The sequence below is a fragment of the Leptopilina boulardi genome, unplaced genomic scaffold, assembly GCF_019393585.1.
Source record: "Leptopilina boulardi isolate dan_hultmark-lab unplaced genomic scaffold, ZJU_Lbou_2.1 LbouV2_169, whole genome shotgun sequence".
NCBI lineage: Eukaryota > Metazoa > Arthropoda > Insecta > Hymenoptera > Figitidae > Leptopilina > Leptopilina boulardi.
In genome coordinates this window covers 1,889,607-1,909,003 of record NW_026137717.1, presented here as the reverse complement: position 1 = coordinate 1,909,003, position 19,397 = coordinate 1,889,607, and the positions used below count along the sequence as shown (strand labels likewise).

General features: G+C 24.8%; 3 protein-coding genes across 6 annotated transcripts in view; 2 read left to right on the top strand and 1 right to left on the bottom strand.

Moving 5' to 3' along the window:
- Positions 1 to 276: 276 nt before the first annotated feature.
- LOC127277558 (cyclin-dependent kinase-like 4) overlaps positions 277 to 19,397 on the bottom strand; it is a 20,090-nt gene continuing 969 nt past the window's right edge. The window contains exons 2-6 of one of the 3 annotated variants that reach the window (XM_051298777.1): positions 2,931 to 3,218; positions 2,202 to 2,396; positions 1,646 to 1,937; positions 1,103 to 1,490; positions 279 to 734 (exon numbers count right to left, since the gene is read on the bottom strand). In XM_051298777.1, coding sequence (XP_051154734.1) covers positions 401 to 734; positions 1,103 to 1,490; positions 1,646 to 1,937; positions 2,202 to 2,396; positions 2,931 to 3,098 — 1,377 coding nt within the window. In that variant the 5' untranslated portion in view covers positions 3,099 to 3,218 and the 3' untranslated portion in view covers positions 279 to 400. Of the gene's footprint in view, positions 735 to 1,102; positions 1,491 to 1,645; positions 1,938 to 2,201; positions 2,397 to 2,930; positions 3,411 to 19,397 lie in introns of those variants that run through there. The other 2 variants (XM_051298776.1, XM_051298778.1) reach the window with 2 other exon arrangements.
- On the top strand, positions 8,556 to 14,968 carry LOC127277562 (zinc finger CCHC domain-containing protein 24-like). Of its 2 annotated transcripts, none has more exons than XM_051298784.1 (5): positions 8,556 to 8,918; positions 9,141 to 9,727; positions 11,893 to 12,135; positions 12,746 to 12,910; positions 14,616 to 14,968. In XM_051298784.1, the coding sequence occupies exons 2-5, from the start codon at positions 9,386 to 9,388 to the stop codon at positions 14,727 to 14,729; spliced, it is 864 nt and encodes a 287-aa protein (XP_051154741.1). In that variant the 5' UTR covers positions 8,556 to 8,918; positions 9,141 to 9,385; the 3' UTR covers positions 14,730 to 14,968. The 2 variants fall into 2 exon arrangements, with proteins under 2 accessions (XP_051154741.1, XP_051154743.1); XM_051298786.1 differs by having other exon boundaries at positions 9,106 to 9,727.
- LOC127277563 (uncharacterized) lies at positions 16,676 to 18,699 on the top strand. Its single transcript, XM_051298787.1, has 3 exons — positions 16,676 to 16,837; positions 17,583 to 17,707; positions 18,300 to 18,699. Exons 1-3 carry the CDS (start codon positions 16,750 to 16,752, stop codon positions 18,501 to 18,503), a joined length of 417 nt encoding a protein of 138 aa, XP_051154744.1. The 5' UTR covers positions 16,676 to 16,749; the 3' UTR covers positions 18,504 to 18,699.

The window sequence follows — 19,397 nt, the reverse complement described above, 5'->3', positions numbered from 1 at the left end:
ATCCCAGAGAAAAACTTACGCGGGAATATTAAAACATAAAATTCATTTTAATTAAATTTTTAAATAAAAAATTAATTAAAAATAAATAATAAATTATTTATAATATAATTATATTAATAATATTATAATATATGTAATTATTATAACAATAAATAATATTTTTATTATTATTTATCTATTTATTTACTATAATATTAAAAATAAATAAAAAAAATAGGAAAATAATTTAAAAAAACAATTTATTTACATATATATTGTTTATTAAAAAGTTTTTTTGTTTTTCGATATTGTACAACTAGAAAAAATTCCAAATTAATTATTTATATATTTAAAAATCACTTTTATTTTTTTTTTTTATAATAAAATAAAACACCCTATATTATTTATTATATAGAATAATTTATAAAAAATTTGTAAGCTCAAGTTTTTTTCTTTTACCCGGTGGTTTGGCGTGTGCCCTTATTGATAATGCGGGTAGTGAAAAATTTTTTGTTTCCGGAATAATGAGACCCTTTTGATTCAGTCGTTTAATATAAGTCGTATTTGGAACAACCGATACTGGACCAATGTAACAATGTTCCTTTAATGGATTTATCGTTAATGACAATGATGTTGATGATGATGAATTATTATTATTATTATTTTCATGTCCGTGTGCATTTTCTTTTGTATCCATGTTTATTAATTTATTATTCATTGGTATTTTTGGTTCTTTAATGAGATTCATTTGCCATCTGAAAAGATGAGAAAAATTCAAAAAACATAGCAACCTTTTTCTTTGATAACTGCTACCATCGTAACCTGTTACCATTGCAACCGTTTTCATAGTAAACCATTGCTAAGGTAACGGTTACATAGCAAAGGTTTCTAAGGTAAAGGTAACGGTAACGGTAACGGTTACCATAGTAAACGTCGCAATAGTAACAGTTGCCATATGGTAACTGATACCCTAGAAACCGTTGCTATGGAACCGTTACCATGGAAACGGTTACTAGGGTGACAGTTACCATAGTAACCGTTACTATATGGCAATCAATGCTGTATAGTAACCGTTGCCTTGGTAACTGTCAAAAGTCAAATTGAAATTAATAATTTTCCAAACCTTCCAGTGCCACTGCGACAATTTCGTGGTGGTTCCTCAATAGATAAAACACTTAATCTTCGTGCCTCTTCGCGTTTCATTAAAAGATGATTCATTGCCGTTTCCTTGGCAACGTTATTTTGCAATTCAATGAGAAATTTATCACTAAATCCATCATGCTGAAATAGTGAATGTTGCAATAAATTTGAACAATTTGGTCGTGCATCAGGATCCATACGAAGACATTGTGTGATAAAATCAACAGCAATTAAATTCCAATTTGGAAATAAATTACGAAGTGAACGTGAACCATAATTACTAAATGGCGATTCATCAACACTAGCTCGTCTCAATAGACGTGTACTTGCATTTTTTCCCATTATATTCTGATGCTTCCCACATAGTCCACCTTAAAGAATTTTTATTTCCTCAATAATTATTATATTAATTTTTTTTTGCGAATCTGATAAGGATTTACTAATTTTAAAATAATTATTTTGGATTCCTATAGGATCCAAAATGAAATTATTTGTTGTATTCTAAAAATGATTGATATTGGCGTACCAAGAATTCTTGTTATTCGATGTAATTGATCAATTTCACTTTCGCCTGGAAACATTGGATCACCAGTTACCATTTCAGCGTAAAGACATCCGGTAGCCCAAACGTCAACTGGTTTTCCATAGCGATTATCGCCAACAAGTAATTCCGGTGCTCTGTACCATCTTGTGGCAACATAATCCGTACACGATTCATTAGACTGACTTACAAAGCGGGCAAATCCAAAATCACAAAGTTTCACAACACCATTTGGCGATACCAATACATTTTCTGGTTTTATGTCACGGTGTATTATCTGCGTAAAAATTATTTCCGGTAATCAGTCGCTCATATGGCAGAAAAATGGATTTCAAAATCATTATTAGAGTGTTCAAAATCAACAAAAAGTGGATTTCAGAATCAATTAAAGGAATTCAAAATCATCAAAAGGGTTTCAAAATCAATTGAAGGAGTTTAAAATTATAAAAAGGATGTTCAAAATCAATTTTTGGGGGATTTTGGATAGTAAAAATACAAAAAAAAAAAAATTGGGTTATTTAGGGATGATTTTGGAACTTACGTTGTTTGAGTGACAAAAATTGAGTCCACGAACAACTTGAAAGATGTGTCTCTTTGAAATGTCTGGTCCTAATCCACCACCGGCTGTTTCCAATTCGTCAAGAACGGTATGATCCAAATATTCAAAGACAAGATAGAAACGTTTACGACGTCGAAAAACTTCCAACAAATTCACTAGATTCTCATGCCGTAGCCTCTGCGAAAAAAAAATTGAGGAATTATTACATAAAGAATAAGAAATTCCAAATATTATTTTCTATTTAGATTTTTTTTGGATTGAATTTGGAAAACCCTTCTTTTAATAATATAATATGGTACATTCAAAATCCGAAGTTATTCCTTCAAAATTCCGTTGGCATAATGCTTTAATGGGGTTTTTATTTAATTCATTAATTTACGATTTTGATTTATTAAATTTTCTTTGAGGAATTTTAAAAGCATATCCAAATGATTAAAGAGTCAACGGACTGTATAAAATTTTTAACGGGTTTTAAGAATTCTTAATAGATTTTAAAAATTGTTAAATGTTTCTGAGAGTTCTTAACAACATTTTTAGCAGATTTTGAAAGTATCAAAATGATTCTATGAGTTCTGTATACAGAAGTACAGAATAATACACTATAAATTCTCAACGAATTTTAGAACCTAAAACGGATTTTGAACATATTCTTAAAAAAATTTTTTTCAATGTACCATATTTAAATGCTTTCTACCAAAAATTTATCATTACCCTCAACATTCTAATTTCTCGAAATGCCAATTTTCGCACATGTATGTCCTCCTCAGTCTCAAGGAATTTTTTAATAGCAACAATTTGTCCCGTTTCCTTATGTCGACACTTCATCACAACACCATAACTTCCCTCTCCAACAACTTCCAAATTCTCGTACTTATCCATATTATTATTTTAAATTTAAACCACAACTTCCGGTTTCTGATGAAAGTGCTGTCTCATTGTCATTTGAATTATTCTTTTTATTAAAATTTGGTTCATTATTTTCTTTTCTTTTTTGAAAATCTATATTTATGCAAAAATTCTAACCGTTAGAAAAAGCGGGAAAATTAAATTTTGAAAAAACAAAATCAACGGAATTATTGTATTTACAAAAAAAAGGAGGGAAATTTTTTTTTTTTCTTTTTCGAAGACAAATCGTGACTGATTGCTGAAGGTTCAGCGAACAACTGAAGGTTTCGACCGATTATATACACCCCCTGTTTCCCAACCCCCCATTTTACCTTCCTGTGTAACCAGATCGTAGTTTGAAGAGGCAATTCTTCCAAGTCACGCGCACGTCACCAAAAATACATTTATTGATTGAAAATAATGTTATATAGAGGGAGGACCATCTCTCTTTCTCTCTCATTTGAATGCGTACAAAATAAATTATTATTATTATAGATGGATATCGATCATCAAACCCTTCATAATAATAATTATAGTTTTTGTGATGTTTGTTTTTCTTTGTAGAAAAAAAAGTGTATTAGAAATTTATGAAATGTTTTCTTGTCAAATCGAAGGGCCAAGGGTTAAAAATCTTCTTTTTACCCTTTTCAACCCGTTACCCTTTTACCCCTTTAAACACTAACCAACTCATAACCATAGAGAATAAGTCACGACCTGTGACAACAATCGACAAGAATGGCCTGGTACAAGTCTCGTATTGAAAAATAAGGAAATAGTTGGTAGTTATTACTATATTTTAATTTTTTTAGTGGATTTATGATTTGCGGATAAATAGATAAAATAATACTAATAATTATAATTATTATTATTATCGTAATTCGGAATCAAACCTAAGTAAGTTAATAATAATAGCGGTAGCGGTAACAGTAACAGTAACAGTAACAGTAACAGTAACAGTAACAGTAACAGTAACAGTAACAGTAACAGTAACAGTAACAGTAACAGTAACAGTAACAGTAACATCAGTAACGATAACGGCAACAGTAACAGTAACAACTGTACCGGTAACAACTGTACCGGTAACAATAACGGTAACAGAGAAGTATCAGTTACGGTATCGGTAACGGTAATAAAAAGAAAAAAATGTGTTCCCAAAAAGAAAATTTGAATTCAATTGCGATTTACTATTACTTTTATGTAAAAAATTAAAGAAATAAAATTTCACTAATATTTTTTTATAAATAACTTTTCAAATAATAAATCTTACAATACATATTTAAATTTTTTTTGATTTAATTAAATACATGTTAATATATCTCTGTTTGAGCAATGATTTTAGTATCGTGACGACCTTGTGTGCGGAAGTCAAATGTAATTACTTCCGTCGCAATCTATTTAGGGATAATACAGGTGTATTCTTCTCACGATATTTCTAAATTATAATTTTTATTATTGACATAAAATCAATTATTTGTTTTGTGTAATATATATATATATATATATATATATAGAAAAAAATAAAAAAATTTTTATTACTTTATAATGTATATAAAATTTCTAACTTCATTTTGAAAACTATAATATAATTAAATATAAACAAAAGACAAAAATGATAAAATTTGATTATAGGAATTTTTGTCTCTTTTATAACTTTTTGCGAGGAGAAAATGAATTTATGCGGATCACAAAAGGAGTATATATATATAATGGAATCTGAAACGAAAAGTTTTGTAAAGAATAAATCGTGGGCATTTATAATGATCGCATTCTGAACTTTGCGTGCATATCCTTGACGCGCGCACATACAACCGAAGTTCAAAGGTCGAATTTTCAAGTAGTTTATAAAGTACACAAAGTTTATTTCGCTAACAGACCAATTAGTTCGTGAGCAGTTTGGCAAAATGTGAATAATGCTTTTATAAATTCCAAGGGTTCATACTTTTTTTATTCGCGCAGAAAAGAGTAGGCAAAAATTTTAGGAATTTTAAATTTTCAAAACAATCCTTTAGGATCACCACCAAAGTCTTAACACGGAAGTTGTCTTCTAAAAATGTATAGCTTCTCAAAAACATTTAGGAAAAATTTTCGAAAAATTAAATTCGCGAGATAATACTTCGGGAATACCGCCAAATTCTTTAGCAAAAAGTAGCGAACAAAAAATGTATGGCGCACTTTTTATTTGGTCCAGCGGATGCTGAGCTATATAAGAAATCAAATTCGGAAAAATTTTCGAAAAATTAAATTCACGAGATAATCCTTCGGGAATACCGCCAAATTCTTTAGCAAAAAGTAGCGAACAAAAAATGTATGGCGCACTTTCTGATTGGTCCAGCGGATGCTGAGCAATACTAGAAAACAAATTCGGAAAAATTTTCGAAAAATTAAATTGGCGAGATAATCCTTCGGGAATACCGCCATAGTGATTAGAAGAAAGTTCTGAACAAAAAATGTATGGCGCACTTTCTGATTGGTCCAGCGGATGCTGAGCTACACTAGAAAACAAATTTGGAAAAATTGTCAAAAAATTAAATTCGCGAGATAATCTTTCGGGAATACCGCCAAATTCTTTAGCAAAAAGTAGCGAACAAAAAATGTATGGCGCACTTTCTGATTGGTCCAGCGGATGCTGAGCAATACTAGAAAACAAATTCGGAAAAATTTTCGAAAAATTAAATTGGCGAGATAATCCTTCGGGAATACCGCCATAGTGATTAGAAGAAAGTTCTGAACAAAAAATGTATGGCGCACTTTCTGATTGGTCCAGCGGATGCTGAGCTATACTAGAAAACAAATTCGGAAAAATTTTCGAAAAATTAAATTCGCGAGATAATCTTTCGGGAATACCGCCAAATTCTTTAGCAAAAAGTAGCGAACAAAAAATGTATGGCGCACTTTCTGATTGGTCCAGCGGATGCTGAGCAATACTAGAAAACAAATTCGGAAAAATTTTCGAAAAATTAAATTGGCGAGATAATCCTTCGGGAATACCGCCATAGTGATTAGAAGAAAGTTCTGAACAAAAAATGTATGGCGCACTTTCTGATTGGTCCAGCGGATGCTGAGCTATACTAGAAAACAAATTCGGAAAATTTTCGAAAAATTAAATTCGCGAGATAATCGTTCAGGAATACCGCCATAGTGATTAGAAGAAAGTTCTGAACAAAAAATGTATGGCGCACTTTTTGATTGGTCCAGCGGATGCTGAGCAATACTAGAAAACAAATTCGGAAAAATTTTCGACAAAATTAAATTGGCGAGATAATCCTTCGGGAATACCGCCATAGTGATTAGAAGAAAGTTCTGAACAAAAAATGTATGGCGCACTTTCTGATTGGTCCAGCGGATGCTGAGCTATACTAGAAAACAAATTCGGAAAAATTTTCGAAAAATTAAATTCTCGAGATAATCATTCGGGAATACCGCCATAGTGATTAGAAGAAAGTTCTGAACAAAAAATGTATGGCGCACTTTTTGATTGGTCCAGCGGATGCTGAGCTACACTAGAAAACAAATTTGGAAAAATTGTCAAAAAATTAAATTCGCGAGATAATCCTTCGGGAATACCGCCAAATTCTTTAGCAAAAAGTAGCGAACAAAAAATGTACGGCGCACTTTCTGATTGGTCCAGCGGATGCTGAGCAATACTAGAAAACAAATTCGGAAAAATTTTCGAAAAATTAAATTGGCGAGATAATCCTTCGGGAATACCGCCAAATTCTTTAGCAAAAAGTAGCGAACAAAAAATGTATGGCGCACTTTCTGATTGGTTCAGCGGATGCTGAGCTATACAAGAAAACAAATTCGGAAAAATTTTCGAAAAATTAAATTCGCGAGATAATCTTTCGGGAATACCGCCATAGTGATTAGAAGAAAGTTCTGAACAAAAAATGTATAGCGCACTTTTTGATTGGTCCAGCGGATGCTGAGCTACACTAGAAAACAAATTTGGAAAAATTGTCAAAAAATTAAATTCGCGAGATAATCTTTCGGGAATACCGCCAAATTCTTTAGCAAAAAGTAGCGAACAAAAAATGTATGGCGCACTTTCTGATTGGTCCAGCGGATGCTGAGCAATACTAGAAAACAAATTCGGAAAAATTTTCGAAAAATTAAATTGGCGAGATAATCCTTCGGGAATACCGCCATAGTGATTAGAAGAAAGTTCTGAACAAAAAATGTATGGCGCACTTTCTGATTGGTCCAGCGGATGCTGAGCTATACTAGAAAACAAATTCGGAAAATTTTCGAAAAATTAAATTCGCGAGATAATCGTTCGGGAATACCGCCATAGTGATTAGAAGAAAGTTCTGAACAAAAAATGTATGGCGCACTTTTTGATTGGTCCAGCGGATGCTGAGCAATACTAGAAAACAAATTCGGAAAAATTTTCGAAAAATTAAATTGGCGAGATAATCCTTCGGGAATACCGCCATAGTGATTAGAAGAAAGTTCTGAACAAAAAATGTATGGCGCACTTTCTGATTGGTCCAGCGGATGCTGAGCTATACTAGAAAACAAATTCGGAAAAATTTTCGAAAAATTAAATTCGCGAGATAATCCTTCGGGAATACCGCCAAATTCTTTAGCAAAAAGTAGCGAACAAAAAATGTATGGCGCACTTTCTGATTGGTCCAGCGGATGCTGAGCTATACTAGAAAACAAATTCGGAAAAATTTTCGAAAAATTAAATTTGCGGGATAATCGCTCGGGAATACCACCAAAAAAATAGTCAAAAAGTTCTGAACAGAAAATGTATGGCGCACTTTTTGATTGGTCTAGCGGATGCTGAGCTAGATCATATCAAATTTTAGATTTTTCAAAAAATTTCGATAAAATGGTATAGAAGTTGATAAAATTGTATAAAACCAGATAGTAACGAATAGAACTAGATAAAATTCTATGAATACCTGATAAAAACGGATATAATCTTATAGAACTAGATAAAATCAAATAGAACTGTAGGTACAATCTTATAGAAGTAGATAAAATCGAATAGAATCGTATAAAAGTGGATAAAATCGTATGAAACTCGACAAAATCGCATGGAATCATTAAATTAACAAATAAATAAATTTTTTTTATATAAATTCTATAAAATCGATTAAAATCATAAAGTACGTATTAAAATCAGATTAAAACATATCTAAAATCATTTTTAAAAGATTCCTGTGAAATACTAATTATTCTTAAATATTAAGAAACAAAATATTGTACTGGGGATGAGAATTTATTTTTTTTTCCCTATCCATTTGCAAGAGGATGTTTTGAAAACGAAAACGTGTACCAAATATCTGTATGTATGTGTCTGTGTGTGTTAAGACGAATGTATATATATATATATATATATATATATATATACATATATATACACACGATATGTGAGGCACGCCTGCCTAAGAAGCATATAGGCAGAAATATAAATAACACATGGCGGGGGTCTTTGCCATTGCAGGCGCATATATGCCTTAAGAACACACTGTCTGCCGGGCTAAACAGACGTGCTTCCATCTACCAAAGATTTTTCTCCTTAATTTTTTTTTATTTGCGTTTTGATTTATAATATCTCAATAATAATAAAAAAAAATATTATTTTCTTCTTTTTAATTTCAAAATTCTTTTTTTTTTAACTGTGAATTCCGTTTTTGGTTCTTCGCTAATATACGACCCTTATATCATTGCGGCGCCAAAATATTTTTTGACTTAAAAATGAATTTTACAATCTTGGAATAATTTTAATTGACGATTTTACAGTTTTTTTAGTGTTGTGTTTTATTTTTACTTGACAATTTTTGTATAGAGTGATAAGAAGAAAATGTGAGTGAAAATTGTGTTTTACAAAATATTTTTTTGCGTGAGATAAAATTTTTATTATTTATATAAGGACCTTGGATTTTGCAAAATTAGAAATATCTAATTTTATCGTAGTCAAATTTAAAAAAAAAATTTTGAAAATATTTAATTTTTTGCGTCTTTTTTTTTAAATAATTATAATATATTTTAGAGAGAGAGAGAAAAAAAAATATTAATTTGCTTCAGCGAAATGATCGGTAGGCGAAACAAAGAGGCGATAAATTGGATTCATGGAAAGTAAAATGAGACGGATGATGATACTATCGTAGAGTGAGAGAGAGAGAGAGAGAAAAAAAATAGAGACCGAAGAAAATATGTAGCAGACATACTTAAAACTTGGAGAAAAAAAATGTGGTAGACACGTGTATACATTTGAAGAATTTTAACTTCAACAATAGAGGGATAAAGTAAAAAAAGAAAAAAAATGGAAGATGAGAAAAAAACCTAAAAGTGGGGAAAAAAGGAATTTTAAATTTGAAAAATACAATGATTTCCCGCTATTGACCTTGAATTTTTGTAATTCAAAAATGGCGGCTTGTCATCCTCGACAACCACTTCAACATCTGCAGCATCATCATCATCATCATAGTCATCATCATCATCATCATCAGTTGCAGCAAGAATCAAATACAACTATTGGCCTTGGTGGTATCACATTGAATGGTATCACTCCTCAAACACAACAAATTCATCAACAGACCCACTATGCTCATCCACATCGTTTGAATTGGGTCTATTTGACTATTGCTGATCAAACAACATCCACGGATCAGGTGAGATAACACTGAATTTTTTTTTTCACTACATTTTATTTACAAGATTAAATGCAAAAAAAAAATTAAGAAATATTTTTAAAAAAAACTGTTAGAAATAAAACGTGGAAGTCTATGTTAATTGGTTGATATGATTCTATGTGGTTTTATAAGATTCTACAAGATTTTGGACTATTTTATAAGAATGTATTCGATTTTAGTAAAAATACATACGATTTTATAAGATTTTATAAGATTGTATACGATTTTGTTCGATTTTATAGAATTCTATTAGATTTTATGAAACTGGATACAATTTTTTAAGGTTCTATGAGATTTTTAAAGAATTCTATAGAATTTTATAAGATTTTATACGATTTTTTTATACAATTTCAGAAGAGTCTAGTAGATTTTTTTCGATTTTATAAGATTCTATGCGATTATAAGAAAATTCAATACGATTTTGTAAAATACTATACGATTTGATGCGATTTTTTAAAGATTCTTTTAAATTTTATAAAATTGTATACGATTTTAAACAATAGTACTCGATTTTTGACGATTTTATATGAATATATACGATTTTCTAAGATACTTTATACGATTCGGTATGATTTTATATGATTTTATGAGTTTCATAAAATATTATACGCACGATTTTATACAATACTATACGATTTTAAATAGTTTCTATACGATTTTGTATACGATTTCATAATAGTCACAACGATTTTTTTTAATTTTATAAAATTCTATACGATTTTATATACTCTTATTAGATTTTGTAAAATTGCATACGAACATATAATTCTATGCGATTTTATAAGATTCTATACGATTTTTATTCGATTGTCTAAGATTCTATGCGATTTCATAAAATTGTATACGATTTTAAACGATAATACTCGATTTTAGACGATTTTATAAGATTCTATACGATTTTATGAGATACTGTATTCGATTTGGAGCAATTTTATGATTCAATGCGTTTTAAAAAATATTATACATGATTTTATAACAGTCTATAAGATTTTTTTTCGATTTTATAAAATTCTATACGATTTTGTACTATCTTATTAGATTTTATAAAATTGCATACAATTATATAAGGTTCTATGCGATTTTATAAGATTCTATATACGATTTTGTTCGATTGTATAAGATTCTATGCGATTTTATAAAATTGTATACGATTTTACAAGATACTACACAATTGTGTACACGATTCTTACAGAATTCTATAGAAGTGTATAGAAATCTATGGGTTTTTATAGAATCCTATAGACATATATATATATATATATATATATATATGTCTATAGGATTCTGTAAATCCTGTAAATATTAATCTGTAAAGTATTTTAGAATCCTATAGAAACATATAAAATATTATAGAAAAATGTAGAATCTTATAGAAATGTATATAAATTTATTTGTTCTTTTAGAATCCTATAAAAAATATATAATCCGATAGGAATGTATAGAATCCTATAGAAAAATATGGAATCCTATGGAAATTTATAGGTTTTTTTTCTAAAATTGTATAGAAATGTATAGCATTATATAGAATAAAATAGAATCCTATAAAAACATATAAAATCTTATAGAAAAATATAGAATCCTATAGAAATGTATAAAAATCTATTTGTTCTTTTAGAATCCTATAAAAAAATATATAATCCCATAGGAATGTATAGAATCCTATAGAAAAATATGGAATCCTATAGAAATTTAGTGGTTTTTTTCTAAAATTGTATAGAAATGTATAGCATTCTCTAGAATAAAATATAATCCTATAGAAATGTATAGCATTCTATAGAATAAAATAGAATCCTATAGAAACATATAGAATCTTATAGAAAAATATAGAATCCTATAGGAATGTATAAAAATCTATTTGTTCTTTTAGAATCCTATAAAAAAATATATAATCCCATAGGAATGTATAGAATCCTATAGAAAAATATGGAATCCTAGAGAAATTTATAGGTTTTTTAAATTGTATAGAAATGTATAGCATTCTATAGAATAAAATAGAATCCTATAGAAATGTATAGCATTCTATAGAATAATATAGAATCCTATAGAAATTTATAAAATTCTATATAGGTAAGGTATGCTTAAAATTGATTATTTCTAAATTAAAAATAATTTTTCCCTTTTTTTTTTGTTTTGTTTTTCAAAAGAGCAAATTACTGTCTTCAACGTGGGGAAGTTTTCCGACAGCAACGCCACAAACTTATCTTCATCAAAGTCTTTTAAATGCATCGGGAACAATTGGCTGCAATTTAGGTGACAGTATCGGCGATTTGTCCGAACATTTCACTGAACTTGGAATCGCCGATAGAAAACCAACGAAACGACCTCCCACAACTTATATGTGTCATCTTTGCTTTAAAAAAGGACACTATATTAAAGATTGCCCTCAGGTATTATTATTATTATTATTATTATTATTATTGGTATTTTTAAGTATTTTTAAATACTTAATTCAAAATGGCGGATCCAATATGGCGGATCGCAAAAATTAATATAAATCATATATACGAAAATTTTTTTTAGGAAAATCATGAATAAAATTAATTTTAATAATTAATTATTATTAATTTTTATTAATTATAATTATTAACATAATTTATTTATTCATTTATAAAAAAAAAATACTGGTTTTTGAAGATATTTATTAAAAAGATATCAATTAGAGCGAATCGCGTAATTTATTATTAGTATTATGTATACTTGTATATATATGTAACAATGACTAAATTATGACGTCACTTATATATGGGAGCGAGACCCACTTGGAATTATGTTTGTTTTCTCAATTAGCCCTCAATTGAGTAAAGTAATATATATATATATATATATATATATATATATATATATATATATATATATATATATATATTCTTATATACATTTTTTAAAATTGAAAAAAAATATAAATAAAATTATTATTATTTTAAACAAAAAAAAAGTCTTTTTAATTATAAATAATTTCATTAATAATAATAATAATTATTATTATTATTATTTTAGGCTCGACCAAAGGGCGAAGGTCTTACTCCATATCAAGGGAAAAAACGATGTTTCGGCGAATATAAATGTGCCAAATGTAAGAGAAAATGGATGTCGGGCAATAGTTGGGCAAACATGGGCCAAGAATGTATCAAGTGCCATATAAATGTCTATCCACACAAGCAGGTATAATTAAACAAAAAAATTTTGTTTCACTAAACTTATATACCAAACGTTTGGCTCAATTGGCGAAATAATTATTCAATTTTTTTGTTTTATTATTATTTACAATATTATTATTAGACTACATTTAATTATTTTGCTAATTTAGCCAAATTTTAAATTTATCAAAAAAAAAAAAAATTTGGCTAATTTGGACAAATTGTTTAAATTTAATATAAAATATTACCTATACTATAAAAAAATATAAATAAAAATTTTTCTACTTTGTTTGATATTATTGAATTAAATTTTTATTATTTCGCTGATTCAGTCAAAAATATTAAATTGGCCAAAAATATTTGGCTAAATTGGTCGAAATTATTGAAATTTAATTAAAAATTTTTTCTAAAAAAATATAAACAAAAAATTTTGCTAATTTCTTTTTTTATTATTAAATTTATTATTTCGCTGATTTACACAAAAATATTTGACTAAATTGGCCAAATTATTGAAATTTAATTATAATTTTTGCTAGAAAAATATAAAACAAAAAAAATTTCGCTAATTTCTTTTTTATTATTAAATTTATTATTTCCCTAATTTAGACAAAAATATTAAATTGACCAACAAAAATTTGGCTAAATTGACCAAATTATTGAACTTTAATATATTATATTACTATATAAAAATTGAAATAAAAATTTCGCTTTTTTATTTAATTAGGTTGTATTAAATTAATTATTTCGTTGTTTTAGCCAAATATTAATAAATAAAATAATTTAACCAAATATTATTATTTGACTAAATTGGCCAAAATTATTGAAATGTATTATAATATTATAGATTTTTCTAGAAAAATTGAAATAAAAATTTCGCTAATTTCTTTTATTATATTAAATTAAATTTATTATTTTGCTGTTTTGACCAAACAGAAAATTGGTTAAAAAATGTTTGATTAAATTGGTTAAATTATTAAAATATAATATATAGATATTACTAGAAAATAATAATAAATAATTTAATAATTTTTTTTTTGTATTTTGATTATATTAATTTTTATTATTTTGTTGGTTTAGCCAAATATAATAAAAAAAAAAATTTTTTTTATTTTAAGAATTTGATTTTTTAGAAAATTAAATTATTTATAACCAATTGTATTATTATTATTATTATTATTATTATTATTATTATTATTATTATTATTATTATAGTCGCGAAAGATATTATCGTAAAAACACAGACACGACATTATATAAGGTACGAAATATTTCGTGAACTCGTATAAGTCTGATCTAATTATAGGAAAATCGTTCTTGTTCCACGAGAGTGTAATGTTAATACATTTCTATTCACGGATTTCATTTTTAATATAAAATTAAGAGAAAAAAAAAAATTAAATTCGACGATAATTTGAAGGCAGAGTAAAAATAATTGTTAATTATACCTAATTTTTTAAAAACTAAAATTAAAAATAGTATTTATGTATTATTATTAATTAATTATTAAAATGAATATATAAATAATAAATAAATAAATAAATAATAATAATAATAATAATAATAATAAATAATAATAAATATAAATAATAATTAATTAATAACAATTAATATTAATTAATACCTAATATTAATTAATTATTATTATTGTATTGAAATTAATTAAAATTAATATTAATATTTCATTTAAATAGTAAAAAAAAAATTGTAAAAAAAAATAATTTCAATTTTAGAGACCACTGGAAAAACCGGATGGATTAGATGTTTCCGATCAAAGTAAAGTGCATCCACAACATTTATGTGAAAAATGCAAAACTCTTGGTTATTATTGTCGACGAGTTCAGTAATTAAAAAAAAAAAAAAGAGAGAATTTATTCTTTTATATATATTAAAAACAGGTATGATTTTTTTTTTTAATAATTCAAAATATTAATATAAGGTCAGAAATTAATTTTTTAAATAAAATTTTTTACATGTTAAAAAAATTAATTTTTTAATAGTTAAATAAAATAAAAAGAAGAAAATTTTTTTTTAAAGAATTCGAAATAGAAATTTTATTTTCTTTTGGCTCCAAAGAAGTGAATTTTATAATAATCTTTGAAGTTGGGAACTTTCTGTTTATGTATATATATATATAGCTAGAATATATATATATATATATATATATATATATATATATATATATATATATATATATATATATATATATATATATATATATACTTTATACATATAACAAATCAAGGGTTGTATTAACTTTGTACTAGTTTCGGTTCACTTTACTGTTTGCTTTATTTATAGTTTATCTACATTTCGAGGAACATGAATACTTTTCGATCACGAAAAAAAAAAAAATGAGGAAAAAAAAAAAATTTACAATATTTTTGGAGAAAAAAAAAATTTTTATTTTCATCTAAAATTAGAATTTTTAATTTTTAATTCAATTATTTTTTTTAAACACTTTTTTAGTATTATTTTTTTTTATTTTTTTTTTTAGTGGAAAAATTAATTAAAATAAAATTAGAATTTTTTTTTTCTTTGTAAATTGCATTTTTTTTTAACAAATTTTCGTTAAAAAAATTTTTTTTTGATGAAGAAAAGTCTTTAAGAAGCAAAAAATTAGAGGTTATGTTTATGATTGTTTAACTATAGTTAAAAAGTTAAAAAGTTAATTTTAATTATACAAAAAAATTTATTTTGGATTTAATAAAGACTAAAATATCAATATTGCATTTAGATTTTATTCTCTTTGTGTATTTTTACTCCAAATTATCATAAACATAACCTATAATTTTTTTAATTAAGCCTATAAACTGTCATAAACATAACCTACAAGTTTTCAATCGAAGTAAAACAATCATAAACATAGCCTATAATTTTTTAATTAACCTAAAAACATAACATAACATAACCTACAAGTTTTTTTGGATCATAAATGATCATAAACATAACCTACAAGTTTTCAATTGAAGTAAAACAATCATAAACATAACCTATAATTTTTTTAATTAACCTAAAACGATCAATAAACCTAACCTATAATTTTTTAATTAACCTAAAACGATCATAAACATAACCTATAATTTTTAATTAACCTAAAACAATCATAAACATTTTGTAATTTTTTTTTATCAAACTAAAACTATCACAAACATAACCTATAATTTTTTTGCTTCTTAATTCTCTTTTTTTCATAAAACAAAAAAAATTACGAAACATTTCTTTAATTTTTGACAAAAAAAAATTTGCTAAATCAATAAAAATTTTTATTATATTTTCTATATATATATATAACGAGAGTTGCCCTTGAATTTTTTTTTTTTTGTATAAAATATGCTATATTTCTTTATATTGTGCAGGCATTGTAATTTGTATAAAATCTTGATTTTTCCATTTTTTGTGTGTATATATAAGGTTATATGATATACATTATAATTGTGTTAATGAAGCGACAATTTTTTTTTTATTTTGCATTTATGTGCCTTAATTATATCACGCTCTATGTGCCTTAAAAAAAATAATTAAAAAAAACAATGTTTTTTTAAATCGTTGTAATATACTAAATATATGTATATATTAATGTGCCAAATACATGAGCCAAAGAAGCTTTAAAAAATTGTTTTTTATTTCCAAAAAAAAAGTAGTATTTTTTTAAATTTAACGTTTTTCTTGTTTTTACACATTTCAAATTTTCCCGCCGTTCGTTTATTAAATAAACGAAAAATATAACACGTAACATTTGAGACGTTCCTTTAGAAAAAAGAAAAAATTTCTACTTCCCATCTTTGAAATCGCACATTTGTGAATAAACCCTTAGGGATTTTTTTTTTTTACAAAAATTTTGCTAACCTTTATATTATCCAGTTTATGGTCTATCACTTTTTTTCTCCGCGACCACTTGACAGTTTTCCGAGAATTATAAGAAAACTATTTTTCAATTTACTCTCTAAACGAGGTAAGTTTTTATTTTATAGAAAAAATTATTATTAACATTCTTCTTGTTTACAAAAAAAATGTCTCTCGTAAAAAAAACAAAGTATAATGTATATATTTCTTTTTTGTTTTTTTCCGGAATTGTAACATAACCTCAAAAACGCCCAAACGGGGCGAAAAAAAAAATTTCTTTATGTTTTCTCCGCTTTTAAATTTATTTACACGTTTAAATTTTAATAATAATTCATTGTTAAAAATTAAAAGAATACAATTATCTCGATTAACGTCAAATTATTCCAATGATAATGATAATAATATTATTTCAAGAAGGAATCAAAATGTGTCAGGTGATTTTTTTGTTATGTGTGATTCATATAGTCATGCAATTTTTTTTTTTCTTTATCACAATTTTATCGACTGATTTATTTTTTAATTTGTATTTTTAAATTACGAGTGTATTATATTATCAATTTCTGTGTAAAAAATTAATTTTTTTTTCTCTCTTTAATTGGAATTTTTATTAAAATTATTTAATATTAAATAATAATAATTGTGGAAAATTTTTTAAGAATTTAAGAGAAATATATTTTTTTTTCATATTTTATTCGCGTAGAATATTTTTTTTGCCTTGAATATTTTTTATTATAATTATTTTTTTAAATATAAAACATTTACTTTTTTTTTTAAATATAAAAAATTTATTTTTTTTCAATATAAAATATTTATTTTTTTAAATATAAAAAATTTTATTTATTTTTTTATAATAGTTTATAGATTTACTGAAAAATCGAAAATGGTGAATCCAGTAGAATTTGTGAAAAATGCAATTGAAGAAAATGAGGTGATGATTTTTTCAAAAAATGGTTGTCCATTCTGCACAAAAGCAAAAATGGTAAATTAAAAAAAAAAAATTGTTCTACAATAATTTATAGTGATAATAATAATAATCGATAAATAATTAAAAATAATAATTATAATAATAATATAACAATAAAAATAATAAAAATAAATAATAATAATAATAATAATAATAAATAATAACAATAATAATAAAAGTAAATAATAATAATAATAAAAAAAATTATAATAAATAATAAAAATAATAATTATAATTATTATTATTTATTATAATTATTTTTATTATTATTATTATTATTATTATTATTATTATTATTATTACTATTATTTATTAATTAATTAATTTATTTATTTACTTTATTTATTAAAATTTTTAAATAAATTAATTTTGTATTTTAGAAATATTCAAAAAATTTTATTTCTAAAATACAAAATTAATTAATTAAAAAAATTTTAATAAAATAATAACAAAAAAATATATTTTTTTATTTAAAAGAAAATTAATTAAATTAATAAATTTTGTAACAAAAAAAGATTTTTTTTTCATTATTATTATTATCACTATTAATAATTATTTAGAAAAAGTATAACAAATAATTGAAAAAAAATTTAATTTTTTCTTTCAGTGTTTCGATAAATTAAATAAACCATATAAAGCCGTTGATATTGACGAAATGGAGGAATGCGATGAGATTCAAGATGTTTTAGGATCATTAACACCGGCACGCACTGTACCAAGAGTATTTGTTAATGGCAAATTTATTGGCGGTGGCAGCGATGTTGAAAAGAAATTCAAAAGCGGAGAACTCAAAAAAATATTGGGACTTTAAAAAAAAAAAAAAAATTTTTTTTGTTAATTTATTTTTTTTCTTATGTTTTCCCACAATTTTATAATTTCAAAAAAAAAAAAAATTGTATTTTAAATATTAACGAAAAAAAAAATGTTCAGTAAAAATATATATATTATGATTATAATTTAAAAAATTAATGTTTCAAAAAATAAATATATATATCAAATTTAACAAATAGTTTATTATTTTCGAATTTAAAAAAAAAAATGTTTTTTTTTATAAACCCCGTTTACAGGTAAATCAATTTTTTTTTATTCAAAATTTTTCTTAAAAGTCAGGGTTAAATACCAATGTTTCTGTTAATTTAATTAATTTTTTGGTAAGATAACTTTTGATAATTTATATTTTATTTACTTGTTTTAATATTTTGTTATTTATTATTTTATTTGTATTTGTATTTTTTTTTTTTTTGATAGACTCCCTGAAGAGAAAATCAATTAGATTTCGAAATGTTGGAGTAAATATATTTTTTTATTCTTTGTCTGTATGTTTTCGTTTTTATTCACCTAATTTTATTATATAATAAAAAAATAGTTACCAAAAAAAATTCTTGTATTAAAAAATTAATGGATAATTTTTCTAAAAAGAAACTTGTGATTTATTGATTTTTAAATTTAATAATTTTTTTTATTACATTGATTAAAATTGAAAAATTTTTTGTATTGAATATTTGCAGAATTTTTTTTTTTAATTAATTACAAAAAATTTAAATTACTAATTATTTAAATTTTTTAAAAATTTTTTACTTGTTAATTCTTTTATTTTTTTATTCAGTAACGTATATAATAAATTAATAATTATTATATATATATATATATATATATTATAGTTATAATTAAAATCATTAAAATATATTTTAATTTTTTTTTAATT